Source organism: Drosophila serrata, unplaced genomic scaffold (genome assembly GCF_035046125.1).
Source record: "Drosophila serrata isolate PLE 108 unplaced genomic scaffold, ASM3504612v1 contig_272, whole genome shotgun sequence".
Classification (NCBI taxonomy): domain Eukaryota; kingdom Metazoa; phylum Arthropoda; class Insecta; order Diptera; family Drosophilidae; genus Drosophila; species Drosophila serrata.
Genome location: NW_028257170.1, coordinates 2,983,105 through 3,002,500, shown reverse-complemented (window position 1 = coordinate 3,002,500; position 19,396 = coordinate 2,983,105). Strand labels below are relative to the sequence as shown.

Sequence of the window (19,396 nt, the reverse complement as noted above, 5' to 3'; positions counted from 1 at the left end):
AAATCTCCGGCCCATAGACTCGTTTCAATGGGAGTGGATGGATACGTTTAGGAATTGATTGAATGCATATGAAAGGCAAATCATCGTCCGGCATTCAATGCCAATAAAACACTGGCAAAAATGCATGGTAGTTAAAAATTAAGTACTCATACATATAGCTCTTATCTTTTACCATTAATCAAACTCAATTAGTTTAAAATTGTTTGCATTTTTGTTGTTTATAATTAATGAACCGAGAAGCAAAACACCTAAAACTTGAATTAGTAGTCTCAATTGTTGATTGCATGGTTAAGATTAAACGAGATTTAAATCAGATGACTTCATCTCATGGCTAGATTCCCACCTCTCTCTCTATTTTATGGTAGTCTTAATGAAGACTAAATATTAAGGCATACTAATGTACAATATATTCAAATAAGATCTCACTTCGGAGAGATAATAAATGATAACTGAGGTGAATACATCTTTGTAAATAAATTAGGTGTGCTACAAAAATGTTTATAGGAATATAAGTATAAAGAAAACTATAAGTGTTTGTAATATATTTTAAAGAAATTTCCACACTGGAAAGGCTTTATCATGTTTTAGAAATATTTTAAGTACGATTTTATTGTCTCAGTGATTGCTGTGCATGGCACACAAGTCAAATTTGTTCGATTTGGACATGAACAGGTCTTTTATGGATGCTGGGACAAGGGAACTGCCAGGTCCAACCCGATATCCCCCCAGATTTCTGTGCTGCCCCATCTTTATCAGTGCCTTTTTATAAAGAGGGGAGAGAGGAGGTTTCAGTCCAGTTTCAGTTCCCATTCAACCAAAGCCAGAAAACATGGACAAACATTTTTCGGTTGCCGGGGAAAATGGCTGACCCCGACCCTTGTTGCCTAACGCTGATACCCCGGCGTGATGCTGCCGTTGCTCCTCCTCCTCGGGATGATGGAGAGACTGGCACTTGGTCATTAAAACTAACATACTCGCAGAGCCGAAAAAAGGTTGCTATTTTTAGCAAATGACGAAACTGGGCAAACCAAAGCAAACCAAAACCGATCCGATCCGATCCGATCCGCGAACCTCGAATAAAAGAGGCACAGAGGTGCCCTGTTCTTATTAACGCGTCGAGTGTTTACTGCCTTTTGGCTCTGCTCTTTATTTTTTTCATTTAGCGAATGCAATCAAATTAGAATTCGCATTTCATCTGATGAGCGGAATAACAAACAAAACTCTTTCGTTCACTGAAAAAGAAAATATACAAGGTTTAATGGGGGGAAAAATTGTTGGGAATTTCGTAAGGAAAATAAATACAAATTTATAAGGAATTTTTACTCAGTGTAAACAGGTTCTCTGTAATTTATTATCTTTTACAAATAAACTACAACAGTTTTACCATAATTCAAGCCAAGAAATATAAATTGTAGTATTATAAATTTCTCTCCCTGTTCTCTTTCTTTGCAGTTAATTTTCGCCAAAAAAGATGCCAATTGATTTTGATTTTTGCAAATTATAACGAGACATTTATATGATTTGATAGCCGGGGCAGGAATTTGCAAATTCACAGACACACACGAGCCTCTGGCAAGGTCATATTGATTGTCATCAGTCGCCAACCCCATTTCACCAGCATCCCCTCTAAGAAGAAGAAATAAAAGACCCTCACAGAAGGCAACATGCCAAGATTGCACATGCCAAGGAGGTGCTTGCACCAGATGCTAATAATATATGGACTAATATTTGTTTCCAGTGCAACGACACGTAAGTAAAGCAAACGCACACCCAGAGCCTTCCCTGAGTTTTCTGCTTACATATATATTTACCCTAGACAGCTTAATTTATGGCCATTGTCTGGGCCAAAAGCTATTGGTTCAAGACCTTATCAAATTGTATCAGTATCATCAGGTAGTTGAGCATCGCTTGTACTATGCAGAATAGCAAGATATTGTTCAGTTTAAACAGACCACAGGCGTTGACAGTGAATATATACTCCACATTCTTCAGATACAATCCGTAGTAGTTAAGCTGCAGGTATAATAAGTTAATTAAATATTAAAGACATATTCTAGGGTATTCAAAATTGTGCATGTGCATTTACGATTGTAATAAAGAATTCAGGAAGTCAAGTTCTGATTCTGATTCAATTGAAATCATTGTACATCGTTATCAATCAGTTTTCAATCTTTATTGATTCTTTTTCTATAGCTTTAAATGCTCTTCCTTATACAGTGAGCCTTAATTATTCATAACTATTTTATGATGTGTCATTTACGAGTAGTCTTCACTGAATATGAATGGGATTTAATTAGTTGTTGAAAACAGTTTTTTTTCTGTAAACTGAACGAGTGCATACTGGCTATGGATATATCTCATTATTGCAAAACTTACTGTATTTCTGAGTTCCCTGGTTATGATTCCTGATGGAAAAGTTCGACTTCCACATCGTAGCTTCTCCCTGGAGCAACTGAATCTCTTTTCCGAGTGGAAGGTGGGCAGAATTACCAGCAGAAGATTGGTGAAAAGACCCGTCATAAAAGCAATGGCATAATAGTTCAGTGGGAATCCATGACCGTACTTGCGAATAATGAACTTGCTGTACTTCATAAAGTAGGTAAAGAACAGATGCACCATGCATTCCATGGGCACATAGGCCACAAAGCAGACAGCCTGGACACCATATAGAGAGCTTATAGATCTGTGCAGCTTCAGGAGCTCCTGGTGCACTCGGAGCAGTTGCCACAGCTCCAGGGCCAGCCACTGCTGCTGTTTCCTATACAACTGCTGGCGATTTGCACCATATCCAGCCTGTGAGGTGCTGCCCTCCAGTATGCACCCGACATCCGTGAGTATCCTCTCCAGCAGCAGATTCAAATGCCTCACCAGGTGACCCAAAAAGAGCAGGGACAACGTGTACATGCCCAGGGAGAGCTGCAGGGTTAGCTGGCAGGTGAGGATGAAGACCAAACAGCAGGCGTAGGTCAGATTACGCCTCACCTCCGGATCATCCTTAAGCACCTGAAGGGGCTGAATTGTCGAGAAGATGAAGGAGCACAGCAGCAGACCCAGTTGCATCAGATGCCTCCTGGTGGCCAGACAGTCCAGTGAATCCCTCAGCTCCTGCGTATGCATTAGCCTCCGGAGCTGCCGGCGACATCGCAGCAATCGATTCAGACACCCAATGATCTTCTCCTGCTTGAAGCAGTGTATCCACTGGGCGACGAAGGCACAGGCCAGCAGCAGGACATATCGATTGAAGCCAATCAGGAGCAGCAATTTGTTCTGACGCAGGAAGGCCATCCGATGGTAGATGCAAAGGAAGGCGAAAGGCGAAATGACGCCCACAGAGATCAGCATCATCCAGCCATGGAGGCGCCAATACAAACTCCTTCTCACTCTCTCAATGCCCCGAGGACTTGACTGGCCGGTGGCCATCAGGCCAAACACTCTGGTCAGACTGTACAGTAAGGCTAAAATCAAATGGCCCAAACGTACCGACCAACTCGGCATCATTGCTGCGATTTAAGCGAAACAGAGCTGGGAATGTGACTGCGCCAAAGGCAGTTGCATAATCAAATCACAACCAAAGGCAGCACTTAAAGCAAGAACACTTGCAGAAAATGTGTGTATATAAAATGGGAAGGAAAATCGTACATAAAACACATTTTAAGATATACATATAGGATTTCCTTGAAGAGTTGTTTGAAGATGGCTTTTAATCAATACAAAATAATACAGATTTTTTTTATCCACTTTGAGAACATTTTTGACAACTATTTCCTTTATAAAAACCCCAATTTTTCCGAGTGTGGTTATGCCAGCTATTAGCCTGATTGAATTTCGTTTAGCCGAGGCGTTCACTCAGCCAGATAATCTGGCCAGATAACACACTCAGTGAGCAGCCCCCAAAAAGTGGCACAACAAAAGGGTTCGCCATCGATGGATGGATGAATGGATGAATGGATATATGGATATATGGATGGATGGATGGATGGATGGATGGATGGATGGAGAACTGGCTGATTGGCCAGACCGGACAAACAAGACAAAAGAAAATCACACACTCACTCTCTCTCTTGTTGTCAGATGAAAATTAGGTAACATCGGGAGGCTTTATGGTCTGTGGCTTTGCCAGCCGCACAGATGTATCTCTCGGATGTCTGCCATCGGGAAATCACTCAATTTGCAAGTGGCTTCAGGTGTCCTGTGCTGCCTGCAGGGTTTAAATTGGGATTTCCAATCACAGCTGCTGCTGCCGTAGGAGATAAACTAACAAATTTAAAATCCTGACACAGTTCGGTGTGAAGATACTATGTATCTGTATCTGCAGGTCACAGACAGTGTTGTTTATCGTTCTCGTTTGTCGCTGGATTATTAAAAAAGTTTTTCGCTTTTTAAAGAGTTCTCTCTACCCCCTCTCTCGTCTCCATTCAAGCTACATAAAATGCAAAACACTCTAGAGTGTGTGTGTGTACAAGTTCTCCTACTTTCATCCTTTATGAAAACTTTCCACGGCTGTTTATAAGTTTCTCACCGAAGACCCCAAAGTAGCAGCCAAACTGGGGGGAAAAAAATCTACACAAAAAATAGAGTATAAAAAAAGGGGGTAATATAAAAAGCCAACCATGTATCTACAAGTTTCTGTGCGCCTTTTGTCCTCTTCCCCAGGAGGAGAGGAGGAGGAGGATCTGGTTCTAGGCCCCGGTTCTCCTCCATAGCTTCTGGTTCTGTCGCCGGCACCGACTTTATCTGAATAGGCAGCCAAGTGTGCGGTTTGGTTTTTATCTAGGTTAGGTGGCCGGCTACTCTGACAGTTGCTCCGCCACTATGAGAGCCCAGCTCCAGCACTCAGAGCTCTGCGAAAATGCGAAATGCAATGCCATGTCCTCGTCTGACGGCTAATTCATTTACATTTTCCTTTTTGGTTACTCTACAGCGGCGATAAGAGCATTTCTAGTCAAGTTTAAGTATTTGTACTTAATAATTATATTTATAAAATATACAAAAACAATAAAAGGTTGAGATCTTACTTGAAAAACAAACAAAAAATGCTTGAAATCATAATAGACTTTTTTATATAAAAAGAAAACTTCAAAGAACTTTTCATTCATTTAAGAAAATTTATGATAAATCATGGAAAAATGTTTGTAATAAGAGATAGAACATTTTTTCAAAATGTTTCATATAATTTATAGACTCTATTCCTTAAAAATCACAAGAGTATGTCAACTTCTTGAATAGAAACTAAAGTAAAGATTTTTCTTTGGAAACAAGTTGGTCAGGATTTAAGTTGTGGGTAATTTTTTGAACCAACTTACGATAAGATTTTACTTGCTAGCAAACTCTGAAAAGAAAAATTGAAACCTAAACCCAAAACTTGGTGTGATAAGATAGTTAAGCCCTAAGCAAAGTATAAAAAACAGAACAATCTTACATTTACTGGGTTTCAAGTATATATAAATGTATATAAAATCAAGTTCCTCATAGTTTTCTTAAATTTTCTTCTTATCTAAATGCTACCTTCCATTTTCTATATATATCAAATATTTCTATATAAAACCTTATGTATATCTTACCTAAAAACCTGCAACAAAATCCCTCAAAAAAGAGCAATTAAACTCCGACTAATCCCGTGTATTTTGTATTGGTTTTTTTTCTGATTTTGTCGAAAATCAAGTTGAACAACATTTAAATTGTTTTGTATTTTTTTGGACATGGCTCGTTTAAATCTAACCTCCCTGCCGCCAAAACTTCAAAGTCGAACTGCGGATACGAGGGCGGCTGACAACTGTCCCAGCTGTCCCGCTGATAACACGACAGCGTCAGCGAATAAATGCGAAAAACAGCGAACAAGTAAAACTTTAATTAAATAAAGTGTAAGAAGTTTGTTGAGCTCCTTCAAAGCAGCCGATGCCGATCCGGACTTTGCCCGGGTCCCGGGTTCAGGTCCGTCCTCCGGAACAAACTCCACAAACATTCTGTCCTCCAACATCAAAGTCATCAGGCCCAAAGGAACAAACCAAACCAAAAAATAACAAGAAAGGAAGCTAACTTCGGCACGCCGAAGTTTATATACCCTTGCAGGTAGAACTTCTATGAATAGGAATCCATACAATATAAATTATATATATTTGTGTTAAAAAACAATGAAGTAATACCTGCTTTCATTTCATTCACCTATACATATTATATTTGCAGTTTTACATTCACAGATTCTCATTTTTCCTCTACATCAAACTATCGTGTGTATGGCACCTATATGATATAGTCGTCCGATTTTTACGGAATTTGCCACAAAATTTAAGACTTATATAAAATGGCTATACCTCAAATTTGATGAAAATCAGCTGAAAACTAAAAAAGTTATAAATTTAATTGTATTAATTTCTCGATCGTTCCTATGGGAGCTATATGATATATTAGTCCGATTTTCATAAAATTTTACACAAAATTGTAGAATAATATGAAACGGCTATATCTCAAATTTGATGAAAATCTGTTGAAAACTGAAAATGTTCTACTTATTAATTGAATTAATTTCTCGATCGTTCCTATGGGAGCTATATGATATAGTCGTCCGATTTTCATAAAATTTTACACAAAATTGTAGAATAATATGAAATGGCTATATCTCAAATTTGATCAAATTCTGTTGAAAACTAAAAATTTTATAATTTTTTTTGTAAAACTTTTCCGATCATTCCTATGACAGCTATATGATATAGTCGTCCGATCCGGCCCGTTCCGACATATATACGAGTGAGAGTATATAGAAGACTAACTGCAAAGTTTCATTCAGATAGCTTCAAAACTGAGAGACTAGTTTGCGTAGAAACGGACAGACGGACAGACGGACAGACGGACAGACGGACAGACGGACAGACGGACATGGCTAGATCGACTCGGCTGTTGATCCTGATCAAGAATATATATACTTTATATAGTCGGAGGTGCCTCCTTCACTGCGTTGCAAACTTCTGACTGAAATTATAATACCCTGCAAGGGTATAAAAAAACCAAGGGGAAGAAAACAAAAAAAACAAAAGACGAACCGAAAAAGTTTAGTTTTTAATATTCGACAGACTGCGGAGATTCTTATGCTTAAATCAAGTAGATTTTCCCCAGCCAGATATTTACTTTTGTTCTCGGCCAGAACTTGATTGTTTACCCGGAAAAAGGAAAATCGAGGGAGCTCCGACTCAAAGGTTAAAGGGCATCGCGGGGAGAGAGAGAACGAACAGAACGGAATAAGAGGAAAATTTCCCATTATATGGGCGAGTGAAAATGACAAATTAACTTGAACAATGAACTTGCACGTGCACCAAAAAAGAAAGGAGAAAACTCCGCGGAAAACCCGAAAAGAAAAGCCCAAAATTTTAGTGGGGTGTAGTCTCAGGTATAGAATATAAAATTAATGGAAGGCAAACAATCAATAGCAGTCGTAATAGCATTTCCAGAAAGTGAAGAAAAACTTTAATTGGTTGAACTTTTTTTCCCTGGTAAGAGAGTCACCATTCTTGGCTAATGAATCACTTACTTAGATAAGAACCGGACATGCCATCAGATAAGCCTGACCTTAATGCATTCAGTTATATATATCCCAATGACCCAGAGACTACTAACAAAAGGGGGGATTTAATTAAGGCAAAGATGTGGAAAAACTTGTGAAAAATATATTGGAAAAATGGGTGGAGATGAAGTGGATATAGAATAAAGAATTTTATAAAAGATTATTCAGTTTTTAATAAAAGATCCAGCTGGGACAGATATCTGATAAATAAGAAGTAAAGAAAATATAATTGAAAGAAAACTGCTAAGGTCTTTACCTTTCTCCTCTTAGCTCCTTTTCAACCTTAGTTAGAGTACACTTTAATAACTCTTAAATGTAGGAGATACTATATAGGTTCTTGTGTAGTTTATTTGTCCTTTTAAGAGGCTTACCCTATTACTATTTGTCCTGTAGTTAAGATGTCTTAAACACTATGCCCTACTTTGGGGGTGACCTTCCATTAAAACCTGCCACCCCACGCAACTCCCAAAAACCCCACTTAAGTACACCTAAGCTGCAACTGAGACCTTCATATTTTATTGAACCCACCACTATAATGGCTGACCTGTATTCTCGCCTTCCGATTATTGCGTTTCAGTTGACCAGATGCCGCTGCTGCCGGATCAATGTGACTCAGTCAAGTGTCCGCCGGACGCGGAAATGCACTGTCCGGCGGATAGTGCGGTGCGTGAGAATCTGATTGCGGTGGAGCTGATTAAGTCAAATGCGGTGGAGCTACCCAATGATTCGCTTGTGGCCGATGACAGGGACAAGGACAAGGACACAGCGGTGGAGTTGCCGGTGTCCTCGTACTACAATAGCACGATCTCTGAGAGCGACTATCAGAAGTGCTGCCTGCCCCGGAAGTGTGTGTGCAAAACGTGCTACATTCCCGACTGCAACGAGGATGAGGTGGTGGCGGAACTGGTGCCGGAGAACATGCAGTTACCGGGTCAGTGCTGTGGCACCTACGAGTGTCGCGCTGAACCCAATTGCACGAAGGTCCTGGACACGGAATTCATGTGGCTAAAGGACTGCCAACGGTGCAAGTGCAACTCCGGTTTTCTATTTTGCCACCAGAGCTGTGACGAGCAGGCGGGTGGCGGCGTGTGCGAGTCCAAGATACCGGGGATATTCTACAAGGATGGCGACACCTGGACCGATGGCTGCCAGGAGTGTGAGTGCGTCAAGGGTGAGTCCAAGTGTGCCATGTCCTTTTGCGGCAACCTCAACTGCCCCAGCGAGCGGCAGGTTACGCTTAAGGACACCTGCTGTCCTGTTTGCTGGCCCAGTTGTGCCCCCATGCCGCACGACAGTGGCTACAGGGATTACACGGACGAGGAGTCCCAGGAGCTGGATCAGGACCAGGAGCAAGACTCACTGCCGCCACTGCTGGGTGAACCACAGACCACCACCACTACAACTAGCACCACCACCAGCACCACCCCCACCACTCAGACTTCTGCGGAGCAGAAAGCAGATTTGATAGCCATAAGTAGCCCCATCTCCAGCAGCAGCACCTCAACCAGCACAACCACTGCCCCGCCGGGACCCATCACCATCTGCCAGAGTGCCTTCGACCAGACCTACAACTACTTCTACGGCCTGTTGACCTACTCAGTGGTGGCTACCATTATCATCTCCGTTCTGAGCGGTTATATCTACATGCAGCGCGCCAAGAAACGTTCCTACGATCCGGTCTCTAGTCTGGACCACAGCATCTGAGCAAAGGAGAGATCTTTCGAAATACTATTGCAACTACTAAATGTAATCAAACGTTAATTAGCCTCTAAGTATTCCCGCTTTATATTTGGTTCAGACTTTATGTTTTCGCTTTTTGTGTGTGGCCAGGCGTGCAATTGATGCACTCATGCCACTGGTCTGGTCACACCGAATGAATCGGCTTAGAATCGCTTAGATAGGAATACCAAATATCCAACACAAGTCTTTCTAATGCCTTTTGCCTTTTTGATTGTTTGGTATTGATCTCATTTTAACTTTTCACTTTTTTCACTTTTTCACTTTGCAACCCAAAAGAGAGAACTAGAAAAGCACAAGAAAATTTGGGGGGGAAAATAAGAAAAGAAACGAAACGAAAAAGATAAGCAACGAACTTCCGCAGCAACAAAATCAAAGTATTCTTATGAAATTACGCAAAACAACAAAATATTTAATTACAAAACGAAACAAGAGTTACTATTACTAAACGCAAATCGATGTATGTATATGTATATACTTAATGCTTTCCCCTGCCTTCCATGGGAAGTCCATTATATATATTTTTTGTAAACTTAAACCTCGATGTAAGAGAACTATAATACCAAATCAAAATACTTAAAAGCGAGAGAGATGTATCCACTCGCTTGCAGACACACACGCACGTTCGTCGCTTTAGTTTTTAGTTGTTAGCTCTTAATTTAGGAAGTATGTGATATATATGCTAATTAGCCTATGTAATTTGTCGACACCAAGGCACGCTGCTGTTTCGAAGAAGGACAAACAGTATTTGCAACACAAGACCCCGAATTGGAATCGAAGAAGGAGGTTCTATACTTTAGCTAAATGTCATAAAGTTGCCACATAAATGTATACTATAAAGAACTTTATTTAAATTTATGCTTAAAAATAAACCAAAATTGGTATGCAAAGCGAGGAAACCAATTAAATTCTTGATTGTTGTTTAATAACGAGTGTTTCGGGAAAATTAATGACGCTGAAAAGTTGTCTGGCGTAGTGAAGGGAATATTTATTACAAAACAATTTTTGAGGGGTAAATGTATACCAAAAATATTATTACTTTAACTTTTGAACTCTTTAAATAAAAAACAAAAAGGGGTTTTGTTAACTATTTGGAAGTTTAAAAGATTTAAAAAATCTATATGCTGCTTTTTTTATGAGATCTTGTATAGAAAACTCCCAAAATCCTCTTCGAAACAAAACAAGGCACTTCAATTTATACTTATTTTGTTAACAAAAAATCAAAACTTGTGGCAAAAATAAAAAAAAAGTTCCTTGTGCTCACACAAATTTAAAATTCGACCTTCAGCGCCAAAGCGAAGAGCAAGTGAGAAAAAGGTCGCTGCTTTCTGGCAAATTGTATGCTAAGCATAATGTCATGCCATGATATGATTTATAATATGTAATAAGTTCCAGCACAACTTGAAGTGGGTAACATAAAATATATAAAGGTACGGATGATGGGCGAAGGTCCTGGGCTGAACTGTTCCGTTCCCCTTGGAGACCCTGAGAGAAATCTGTGGAATATGCATGGGAATTGGGTATTTTGGTGGCGCCTTTTGTTGTGTGGGCGACCCACATCGAGAAAAATGGAATCCGGAGTCCCCAACAATGTCATACATTTTGTTTAGATTGTTATCAGACGCCAAATATACCATGAATAAGGCATATAAGTAAGTATACACTCGAAGACACTAAAAATCAAACGAATTTTTCTGGCCTCGAAATGGGTAAACACATTCCACGGGGGAAAATGTTTATGGAAATATTTAGAAATTCTTGGAATATTCTTAAATTAAGGTTGAGTTCAATATGAAAATTACAAAGTGATTTTATATAGAATTTAAAAAGAAAATATTTAAGTAAAATTGTTTATTTTAGAAGGTATTTATCCTTCTCCTGCTCAAGTCACTTCTTAATAATAAAATATTGGCGTATATCTTTAATAATAAAGTCTTTTAGAGGATATTCCTTTAAAGAATTTAATTTTTTTAATATTATTTGTCAAGTGTAGATATATATTTGTTCGGCATTCTATACGAGCCTGTAGTTGAGTGGGTGGCATAGTGATTTACAGAGCCATACACCTAATAAAAATGCCACTCGAGAGCTGAGGGGTATAGTGTATTGGGTATATTGCATATTGCCCCAGTGCCCAGGCAGGGCCAAAATAATCACTGCTCCCATCTCCCCCCACTTGAACGACGCCCCTGGAAACACGTGTAGTCGTCCCCCCCTTCAACAAAGCGGCGATTGCAACCGTCAAACACTTTGTAAGGATAAGCAGCCAGCCAAAAAGGAAAATATGGTAGAAGGGAAAGGTATTGGATGCTGGGCATGATGCTGTATAACAAAGGCACCACACAATAGACTTCAAGAGTTTGGATGACACTTTGAGTTATTTTGTTGTTGATGCTGTAAAAACACGAAAGCGAGCCCCAAAGATATGCGATGGTAGATTTATTGAGGCTCGGCAGGAGCAACCGCACAGAAAAAAGCATCTGTGATCTGAGGAGGAGAGGTTGAGCTCCATGCTTCCTGCTCCCTGCTCCTGCTCCTGCTCCGGCTCCTTTTCCTTCGATAAGCGGAAGGACAAGCGCCCACTACACAGATTTGCTTTTCAGCCACACACAACAGCAGCAACACAACAAAAAAAAAAAAAAATTCGAAGAAATATAGGAAGTACGAGCATAAAGTGGATGAAAAAAGTATACTGTTGAAATTTATATCTCGGGCGTTCGTTCGCCATTCAACACTGCCATCATCATCATCATCCTCATCATTGTCCTCGTCATCATCCTTGTTAACCCTCTAAATGCGGCCTAAATCACTGGAACTTTGCCGAGGGTCTTAGCTTTTCTTTATACATTTAAATAAATGTATTAATTAGACTTATTATAAGATGTAATTATTGTTAACGAGTACTAGGCCGGGTACATTTCCTAATTAAATATGAATTAGGAAGAGAAAGGAATAAAAAGAAGAACATATTAAGAAACATATACAACTTAAAGGCAGGACCAAATTAGAATTTCAATCAATGTATTTTTAATTAAAAATCCCCATGATGTTTATTATATATTTAAGTATATTTAACTCAATAGCGTTTTCTATAAAATATTTGAAATATTTTGAAAACCCCTTATAAATATGGGGTTAAGATCTGGCGAATGGACATTGAAAGGCATCCAAGCAATCAAATCCATGTCTCGAGAAGTGAATAGCCATTGCAAACATTGCACACAAAAAATACACACAAAACCCAGAGAGCGGAACAGAGTGAGGAAAACCGAAAGGAGATTGAAAAGTGCAGACAACAAAGCCCAGGCAACAGGACGAAAAAGTTGAAAGGAAATGGGAAAAATTCTCTACGGTCAAAGAGCAATGGCAACAACAAAAAAAAAAAAAACAGGAGAAAAACTATCAACAGGAACAAGCGATATCGGACAAACAATAAAGTACAATTGTTTATTCGAGCGTTTTAATTGATCTTTAACAAACTGAAAATAATAGACAAGTGACCATAGACTGCCGAACAGGAAAGGTAAATAAAGAAAAAGTGATATAAAAAAAAAATATTTATAAAAGGTATTTTATGTTCATGAAAACTCAATTGGGTTAGCTTTAAGAGGAGATTATTTAAAAGCTGAAATATCTATAAAGAAAAAAATTCCTTAAGGAAAAGGAAGCTTTAATAATACTTAAAACTTAAATTAAGTAAATGTCAAATATATAGATTTTAATACCGCTTTAAACTCCATTTATCGATAACCACAAATACACATAATTTGAAAATAAATCAAAAACCGCATAACCCCGGTCAAGATTAAAGCGAAATGTTCTCGAATCAAAACAGGAAACGGAAAGGCACTTGATTTGCAACCATGTTTAATGGAAATGCCATCAATTCAGATCAGAACTGGCCATCATTAGAAAGAGACATATGCTGTGGCAAAGGGAAAGAGACAGAGGACATCAGATTGAGTAAGAAAAATGGCAGCACTTGTCACATGCCATAAATGCAAATGATTTATCGAAAAAGGCAAACCGAAGCCAATAAAATCATCAAAGACGCCTTCACCATTGATGGCCGCAAATGAGACTCGATTCTAAGCCGGAATCTATATCAATATATGCACAATATCCTATACACATATATACATATTTAAGCATATATATCAATAGGTATAAGGGACCACCTCAATCCATATATCAAAGGCACATTAGCCCAAATTTGAATTGCCAATTGCTATTTACAAGTTGGGCTGCCGTTGTACATACAGATGACAAAACCCCAAGCACATGTCAAAATTAAATAATGTACCGCACGATTGCTGACTCGTCCTGCATTTTCCATGGGCCATCGTGTTTTCCCCTCATTTCCACCTTCGCACTTGTAGACATGGCGGCATTGGCATTGGCTTTTATTTGAATTCGGTGCGTGCGGCTGTCACTTGTCTGTTGTCTGTTACATTCGCCATGTAAACACAACCGCAGGCAATTTTGGCAATTTGCGTCAACAGGCGAAACACGGAACCAAAACCTCACACACAACAGCATCAGCAACAACAACAACAACAGCAACATTAACAACAATAATAAAAAGAGCTCAACCTATATACAGGGAGAAAAATATATATATAAAATATATAAAAAAAAGAACAACGCCGTATTGTAATTGTAATTCTTGGATTAATAAAACGTAAAGAGAGCAGTGGTTATGCAGAGAACGAAATATAGTCTTCAATTTGATAGAAATCTATATACTTTGTGATTAGTGCAATAATTGATAAGGTTTAACATATAGAACCAAGAAATACATAGCTCAGAATAAATAAATATATTGGAAAATCATTAAGAACAAATTAATAAGTGATTAAATGTATTATTTATACATAAACCAAATAAACAAATGTATACAAACTTAACAACTGAATTAAATACCAGAAAAATCTTTCAATTAAAAAATTAATTTATACAACGACTTAAATTTTGCAGGAAAATTAATCCAATTAAGGAGTTTAAAATGAAATTAAATAAATATTTTAATCAAAACTAGTTTAGCCATTGGAAATTTAAGGATTTACAATTAGAGTATCCACATATTTACTTTGGTAAACTTTTTTAATATAAATTCAATTTTAATAAAAAGAATAACCAAAAAACTTCATGGAATAATTAGTGAAGATTAACTTGACCTTTTTAAAAATTATTTCCATCGGGACTTCAATATTTTAAATATAAATATATAATTTATTTTAATTAGTAGTAAATACCATAAAAACTAAATAGTCCAAGAAAAACATAAATAAAACTCATTTATTAACAAATTTAAAGCCTTTCCGTGATTAAGTTTACTTTATTATTAACTATTGAATTTAAAAACTATCAAAAAAATGTATTTTTAATACATATTTATTTATTAACTTACTTTTTGTTCAAAGGATTAAACTAAAGCTACAGGTGGGACATCCATAGCTACTTGGGCTTTAAGCTGATTCCTTTTAATTCAATTCAATTTATTTTCATATAAAAACGTGTTTATTATTACTAAAGTGCTTTTAAGATTTACTTAATATTTTTCTCCGTGCATTGGCAAGCCCCAAAAACCCACCGAAAACCGAAACAGAATCGAAGCGGGCGGCCAAGAGACAAACGTCTCGCCTTGGCTTAAGCCGAGAGGTAAATATAAGCCATGGGGGCCTTTCCCTTTGCATTTGCTTTTTCCATTGCCTTTGCCTTAGCCTAGACGGGCAAGAGTTGGGGCTAAAGCCAGGGGGAAAATGGGGGGCTATGTAAAGTCGCCTGCACCCAAGAAAAGTGTTTGCTTTTGTGCCGAACAGCCAACACACGCCGGCCAACGGAAAAAAAAAATATAAAAAACCAGAGAACAAAAGCGAGACAAAAATTACAAAATACTCAAACAAAAACACAGGAAGGTAAGGAGGACGCAATAACAGGTGAGTGGCATGAATACCCTATAGGATTTTCATTAGAGAGAGTGTATTAGCTAATCGGGATAATAGATGAAATTAAGCAATCAAAGAATTTTGAATAATAAGATATTATCAGGGAAAATCTAAGCAATTTATCAATGTAATGTAATTTGGTTAAATTTATAAAAGTAATTCATTTAATAAAGTTATAATGACTACGTTACATATTTGTTTTATACTAGAAATGTTGAATTGTATTACCAAATAATCTATGGTTATTATTATATGCATATTTGAGAAAGTTTTAAAATTTTAAAAAGGAAAATATCATAAAATAGTATCTTGAATTGCATATAATAAAAATAAGCTTATATTTCGGAAGCCACAAAGCTTAAAATATTTAATACAAAACTAAGAATTAATATAAAGAAATGCAAAATAATTTTGTATTATATGAGTAATGAAAGTATCTTTTAAAACTTCAGAAAATTCCCTTTAGCAAACATCCATTTCAAAAAATTCCGCTATAAAAACTTAGATATTTTATGTGCAACATTTTATGGCTATATAATAAAGGATAAAACCGTGATGCATTTCCACTATTTTCACAGCCAATTACACTTTAGTGCCCATCAACCCGTGGCCCTAATTTACAGGGTACATAAACGAAGAAAAAAAAACACAATAAATGGCACAGATACGACGACACAAAAAAAATATTCTGCCAGGCCCCAATGCCGACAATGCCATCTCAAACATAAATACACAAAAACACACACAATATATACATATATACAGTTATATATGTATAGAGACATGCAGTAATTTTATATTATGTACCAAAGCCATATATAAATATTTGTGCAAGGTAAGCGGAATATTTTATATTTGTCGACGCTCCGTGTTGTGCGAAAACCAAACCGAGCCAAAGAAGAAATGAAAATCCGCCACACGGCGTATACGTAATGTAACATATATCGAGGATGCTTCCAGTGGATAGGAAATGGAAAGGGAATTGGAAATGGCAGATTTTGGGGGGGATGGAGGGATGCTGTGGGAGACCTTAAAATCGGTTGGCGTAAGCATCTGCATGCACCGCGGAAATAAATCAAGAAATAACATTTACACGTTCGTTTTATGTTGTATTTGCCACGTAACAATAAAGGACTCAAACTCCCCCCTTGGAATCTCCACTAGACCAATTTTCACCAGAAATGCCACCACCTCCTACCTCACAGGCACAGCTCAAAGCACGTAAACACCCTCTAGACCGCGATGGAATGGCAGTCCGGGGAGTTCTGGGATTTTCGTAAGAGATTTCAGAGCGGGAGGACGACACAAAAAAGGACGAGAGCCGAAAGCTGCAAAGCCAACCAAGACAATGCCACAAAGGAATTATTTACTACGTGATACAAAACACTGAAGTCATTCCCGTATAAATGTGCTCTGGTGCTCAGTTGCCAGCCGCTGATGCCGCCTTTTTCGGCGATGGCTCCTTTCATATCCAGAGATGAGAGCGTGATGATCGGATGTGATGGTTGTGGAGGATTCATTTGGGTTATTCATCATTTATTCATGCACTTATTCCCCAACAATCAGGCTAAAGTCTCTCGGAAGTTGCTTGTAAAATATGCTTGCATTAAAATGATTTTAATAAAGCCAAAAACATTTTAATCTGGGTAAGAAACATTATTGTTTGAGTCTCTATATGTGGATTTGTAAGTATATTTACAATAAAGATCATAAGGTATATAATTTCAAATTGTATATATAAAATGATTTTAAAGAAATTTGTAGGTAAATGAATTTATAATCCGTATTTATACTAATATTTTAATTTATAAGAAGTATTTTAATTATAAGAAAATTAAGATTATTCTTGTCAACTTAGAAATTCTTCCTTAGCTAATGTTCTTATCAAAAATATAATTTTTTCCATTGCCATACTTAAAACTTGATGATTGACTAAAAACAAGTGCAAAATGACACACTTCTCATAATATTTCTCTTTCTCTTGGTTATGCAAATACCTTTTTAACGACATTTTGATTAGTTGACTCATTCGAATTTTAATATAATTTCTTTAGCACAGAGAGTGAAAATTTATTCAAAGCACATTTTAATCGTATTTCTTGTTTTTATTGCTTCTCTAAAAACACCACCAAAAATCGATTCTTAATTGAGTGTCAACTACCACATAAAAAGCTTCTCGGCTTATTGACTTCTTACTAAAACAAGCTTATTTTTCTTAAGACATCAATATGTCAATATTTCGCCTAAAAGATTTTATTTGTATGTAAATTATGTGGGGATTTGATTGACTTTTGCCTTTGATTGAAAGTTTATACGTGCATGTTTTGTTAACTTTTAAAACTACAATTGAAAGTACATCCCACTTTATTTTTTTAAGCTCCTATTTGTTTTATTTTGTAAAATAAGGAATCAAATATCCACTATCCTTCATGTACATTTTGTAATTTTCCAAAAGCTTACAGGATAAGTAAAGCTTCCCGGAAAATGATGATTAAATTTTCATCACAAGGTAATTTCAAAGTACAAAATGAAGCCATAACTTTCAAGTTGTATTAAATTAAAATACTTGCTCAAGTTCCTGCCATCGGTCATTAGCTCCGAACCTTGTCCGGACATTAAAGCTCCAATCACGCTGCCATCCTTGGACCGACCCTCGAGTGCTGAAGGGAGTGAAAGTGCTATTAATACATAAAGAAAGCATTTCTCACCCATAAGCACAGAAAGGCCATCGCCATCGCCATCGCCATCCTCATACTCATTGCCATGACTATATAGCTGGTACTGGTGCTGGAGAGGTAAAGCTATAGCCGCAGCTATCTGGCAGATCGGATGGCGACGGGGCAAACTGTGAACGGCGAACGGCGCATTAAGCAAACGACCGCGGCGAACGTTTTTGTAGCCGTCCAGCTGCAGAAGCGCAATAATAAAATTTTCCCGCAGCGAGGTCAAGGAAAAACCGGAGGGGGTGTGGGGAATTGGCTTTAAGATGAGCTGTGCAAAAACTGATGCCAAACGGAAAAATCGTGGCAGTAGTAACTGTAACAGAGGAGCCAGAGAGTGGAAAGTCGGGACGCCTAATCAGCTGTGCGCACGCTAAGTAAGTTTATTAGACTATTATTTTGAATTGGTTTTCCTCAGCTGGCTCTCTGGGAGTGTTTTTTTGGGGCCATTGTCTGTTGGCCGGTTCACTGCATCTGGCCTTAAGCCGAGAGATCTAGAGCTTCAGCATCCTGCAAAAGAAACCCATTGTTTGTCTGCTGCATTCAGGGCGAAAATTGCACTCAGGAAAAATGCAGTTTCAAGTTTCCGAGTTATTATAAAACTACATTATGTCACTAGTAAAGTCTAGGGTATTCTTTCATTAATTATTTAGTTATATAATCCCGTAAAAGTACCTATTTAGTAAGCCCAAAAGTAGTTTGATTTTTCTTAGTGCACCGCTTAGTTTTTGGGCCAAAGGAAGTTCAGCTTAGAATGCGCGACCATCTCCTTTATTTGTGAACCCTTCCTTGCTGCCAGTGTTGAATAACAAAGCACAAGAATTGCTGCAAGAATTTTCAACCATAAAATATCCGCGCATATGGCAGAACTGGCCGAGAGCAGTGAAAAATTTATCACATTTGTGACCTCTTTGTGGGACACAATCCCCCAAAAGAATTGCCGGAAAAACGCACATTTCCCTCAGGGTGGTTGGCGCCAACAATTTCCCAAAGAAGACCATTGAACTCGAAGCTATAAAAAAATCCAACAAAAATTTTTTAGCGATCACACAAAAAAATTGACATATGTATGTAAGTAGATTTATGTGGTACATATGTACGGACTTTGGAAAGTGATGTAAATGGTTGGAAATTGGCATGGAAATTTGTTGAAATTTTTTTGTGTGACAAACTCTTCAGGTAACGAATTCAGTGTTGCATAACAATTAGCGACAAGTTGAAGAGCAGGAAGCCGTGAATTGATACCCCTTTTTGGACCAATAAACTTGAAGTGATTCTTTCAGAAGAGATTGGAATATATATTGGTATATATATTTTATTTCCTTTTAACGTATAAAAAAATAAAAAGAAAAATTGAAAGAATATATATATATGTTATCAGTATTTACAAAGGTACACGATTGTATTTCGATTTTTTTCGATTGTAAAGTAAAAAG

At 37.7% G+C, this 19,396-nt stretch overlaps 3 protein-coding genes across 7 annotated transcripts in view; 1 reads left to right on the top strand and 2 right to left on the bottom strand.

Moving 5' to 3' along the window:
* The window catches only part of Gr77a (Gustatory receptor 77a), a 5,931-nt gene extending 1,948 nt beyond the window's left edge, over nucleotides 1–3,983 (bottom strand). The window contains exons 1-2 of one of the 2 annotated variants that reach the window (XM_086834211.1): nucleotides 2,983–3,983; nucleotides 1–2,916 (exon numbers count right to left, since the gene is read on the bottom strand). The exon at nucleotides 1–2,916 is cut by the window's left edge and continues 1,948 nt beyond it. In XM_086834211.1, the coding sequence (XP_086690337.1) occupies nucleotides 2,290–2,916; nucleotides 2,983–3,498 (1,143 nt within the window). In that variant the 5' untranslated portion in view covers nucleotides 3,499–3,983 and the 3' untranslated portion in view covers nucleotides 1–2,289. The other variant, XM_086834210.1, reaches the window with a different exon arrangement.
* The window catches only part of LOC110176692 (uncharacterized), a 16,643-nt gene extending 6,443 nt beyond the window's left edge, over nucleotides 1–10,200 (top strand). Inside the window, exons 2-3 of the mRNA XM_020943123.2 lie at nucleotides 1,453–1,749; nucleotides 8,133–10,200. Coding sequence (XP_020798782.2) covers nucleotides 1,665–1,749; nucleotides 8,133–9,259 — 1,212 coding nt within the window. The 5' untranslated portion in view covers nucleotides 1,453–1,664 and the 3' untranslated portion in view covers nucleotides 9,260–10,200. The remainder of the gene's footprint in view (nucleotides 1–1,452; nucleotides 1,750–8,132) is intronic.
* cmpy (crimpy) overlaps nucleotides 1–19,396 on the bottom strand; it is a 92,853-nt gene that overhangs the window by 67,205 nt on the left and 6,252 nt on the right. For 2 of the 4 annotated variants that reach the window (XM_086834213.1, XM_086834214.1), the window contains exon 2: nucleotides 4,054–4,198. The exons of the other annotated variants lie outside the window; for them this stretch is intronic. The gene's annotated coding sequence lies outside the window, so the exon portion shown is untranslated. The remainder of the gene's footprint in view (nucleotides 1–4,053; nucleotides 4,199–19,396) is intronic. 4 annotated transcript variants of the gene reach the window in all.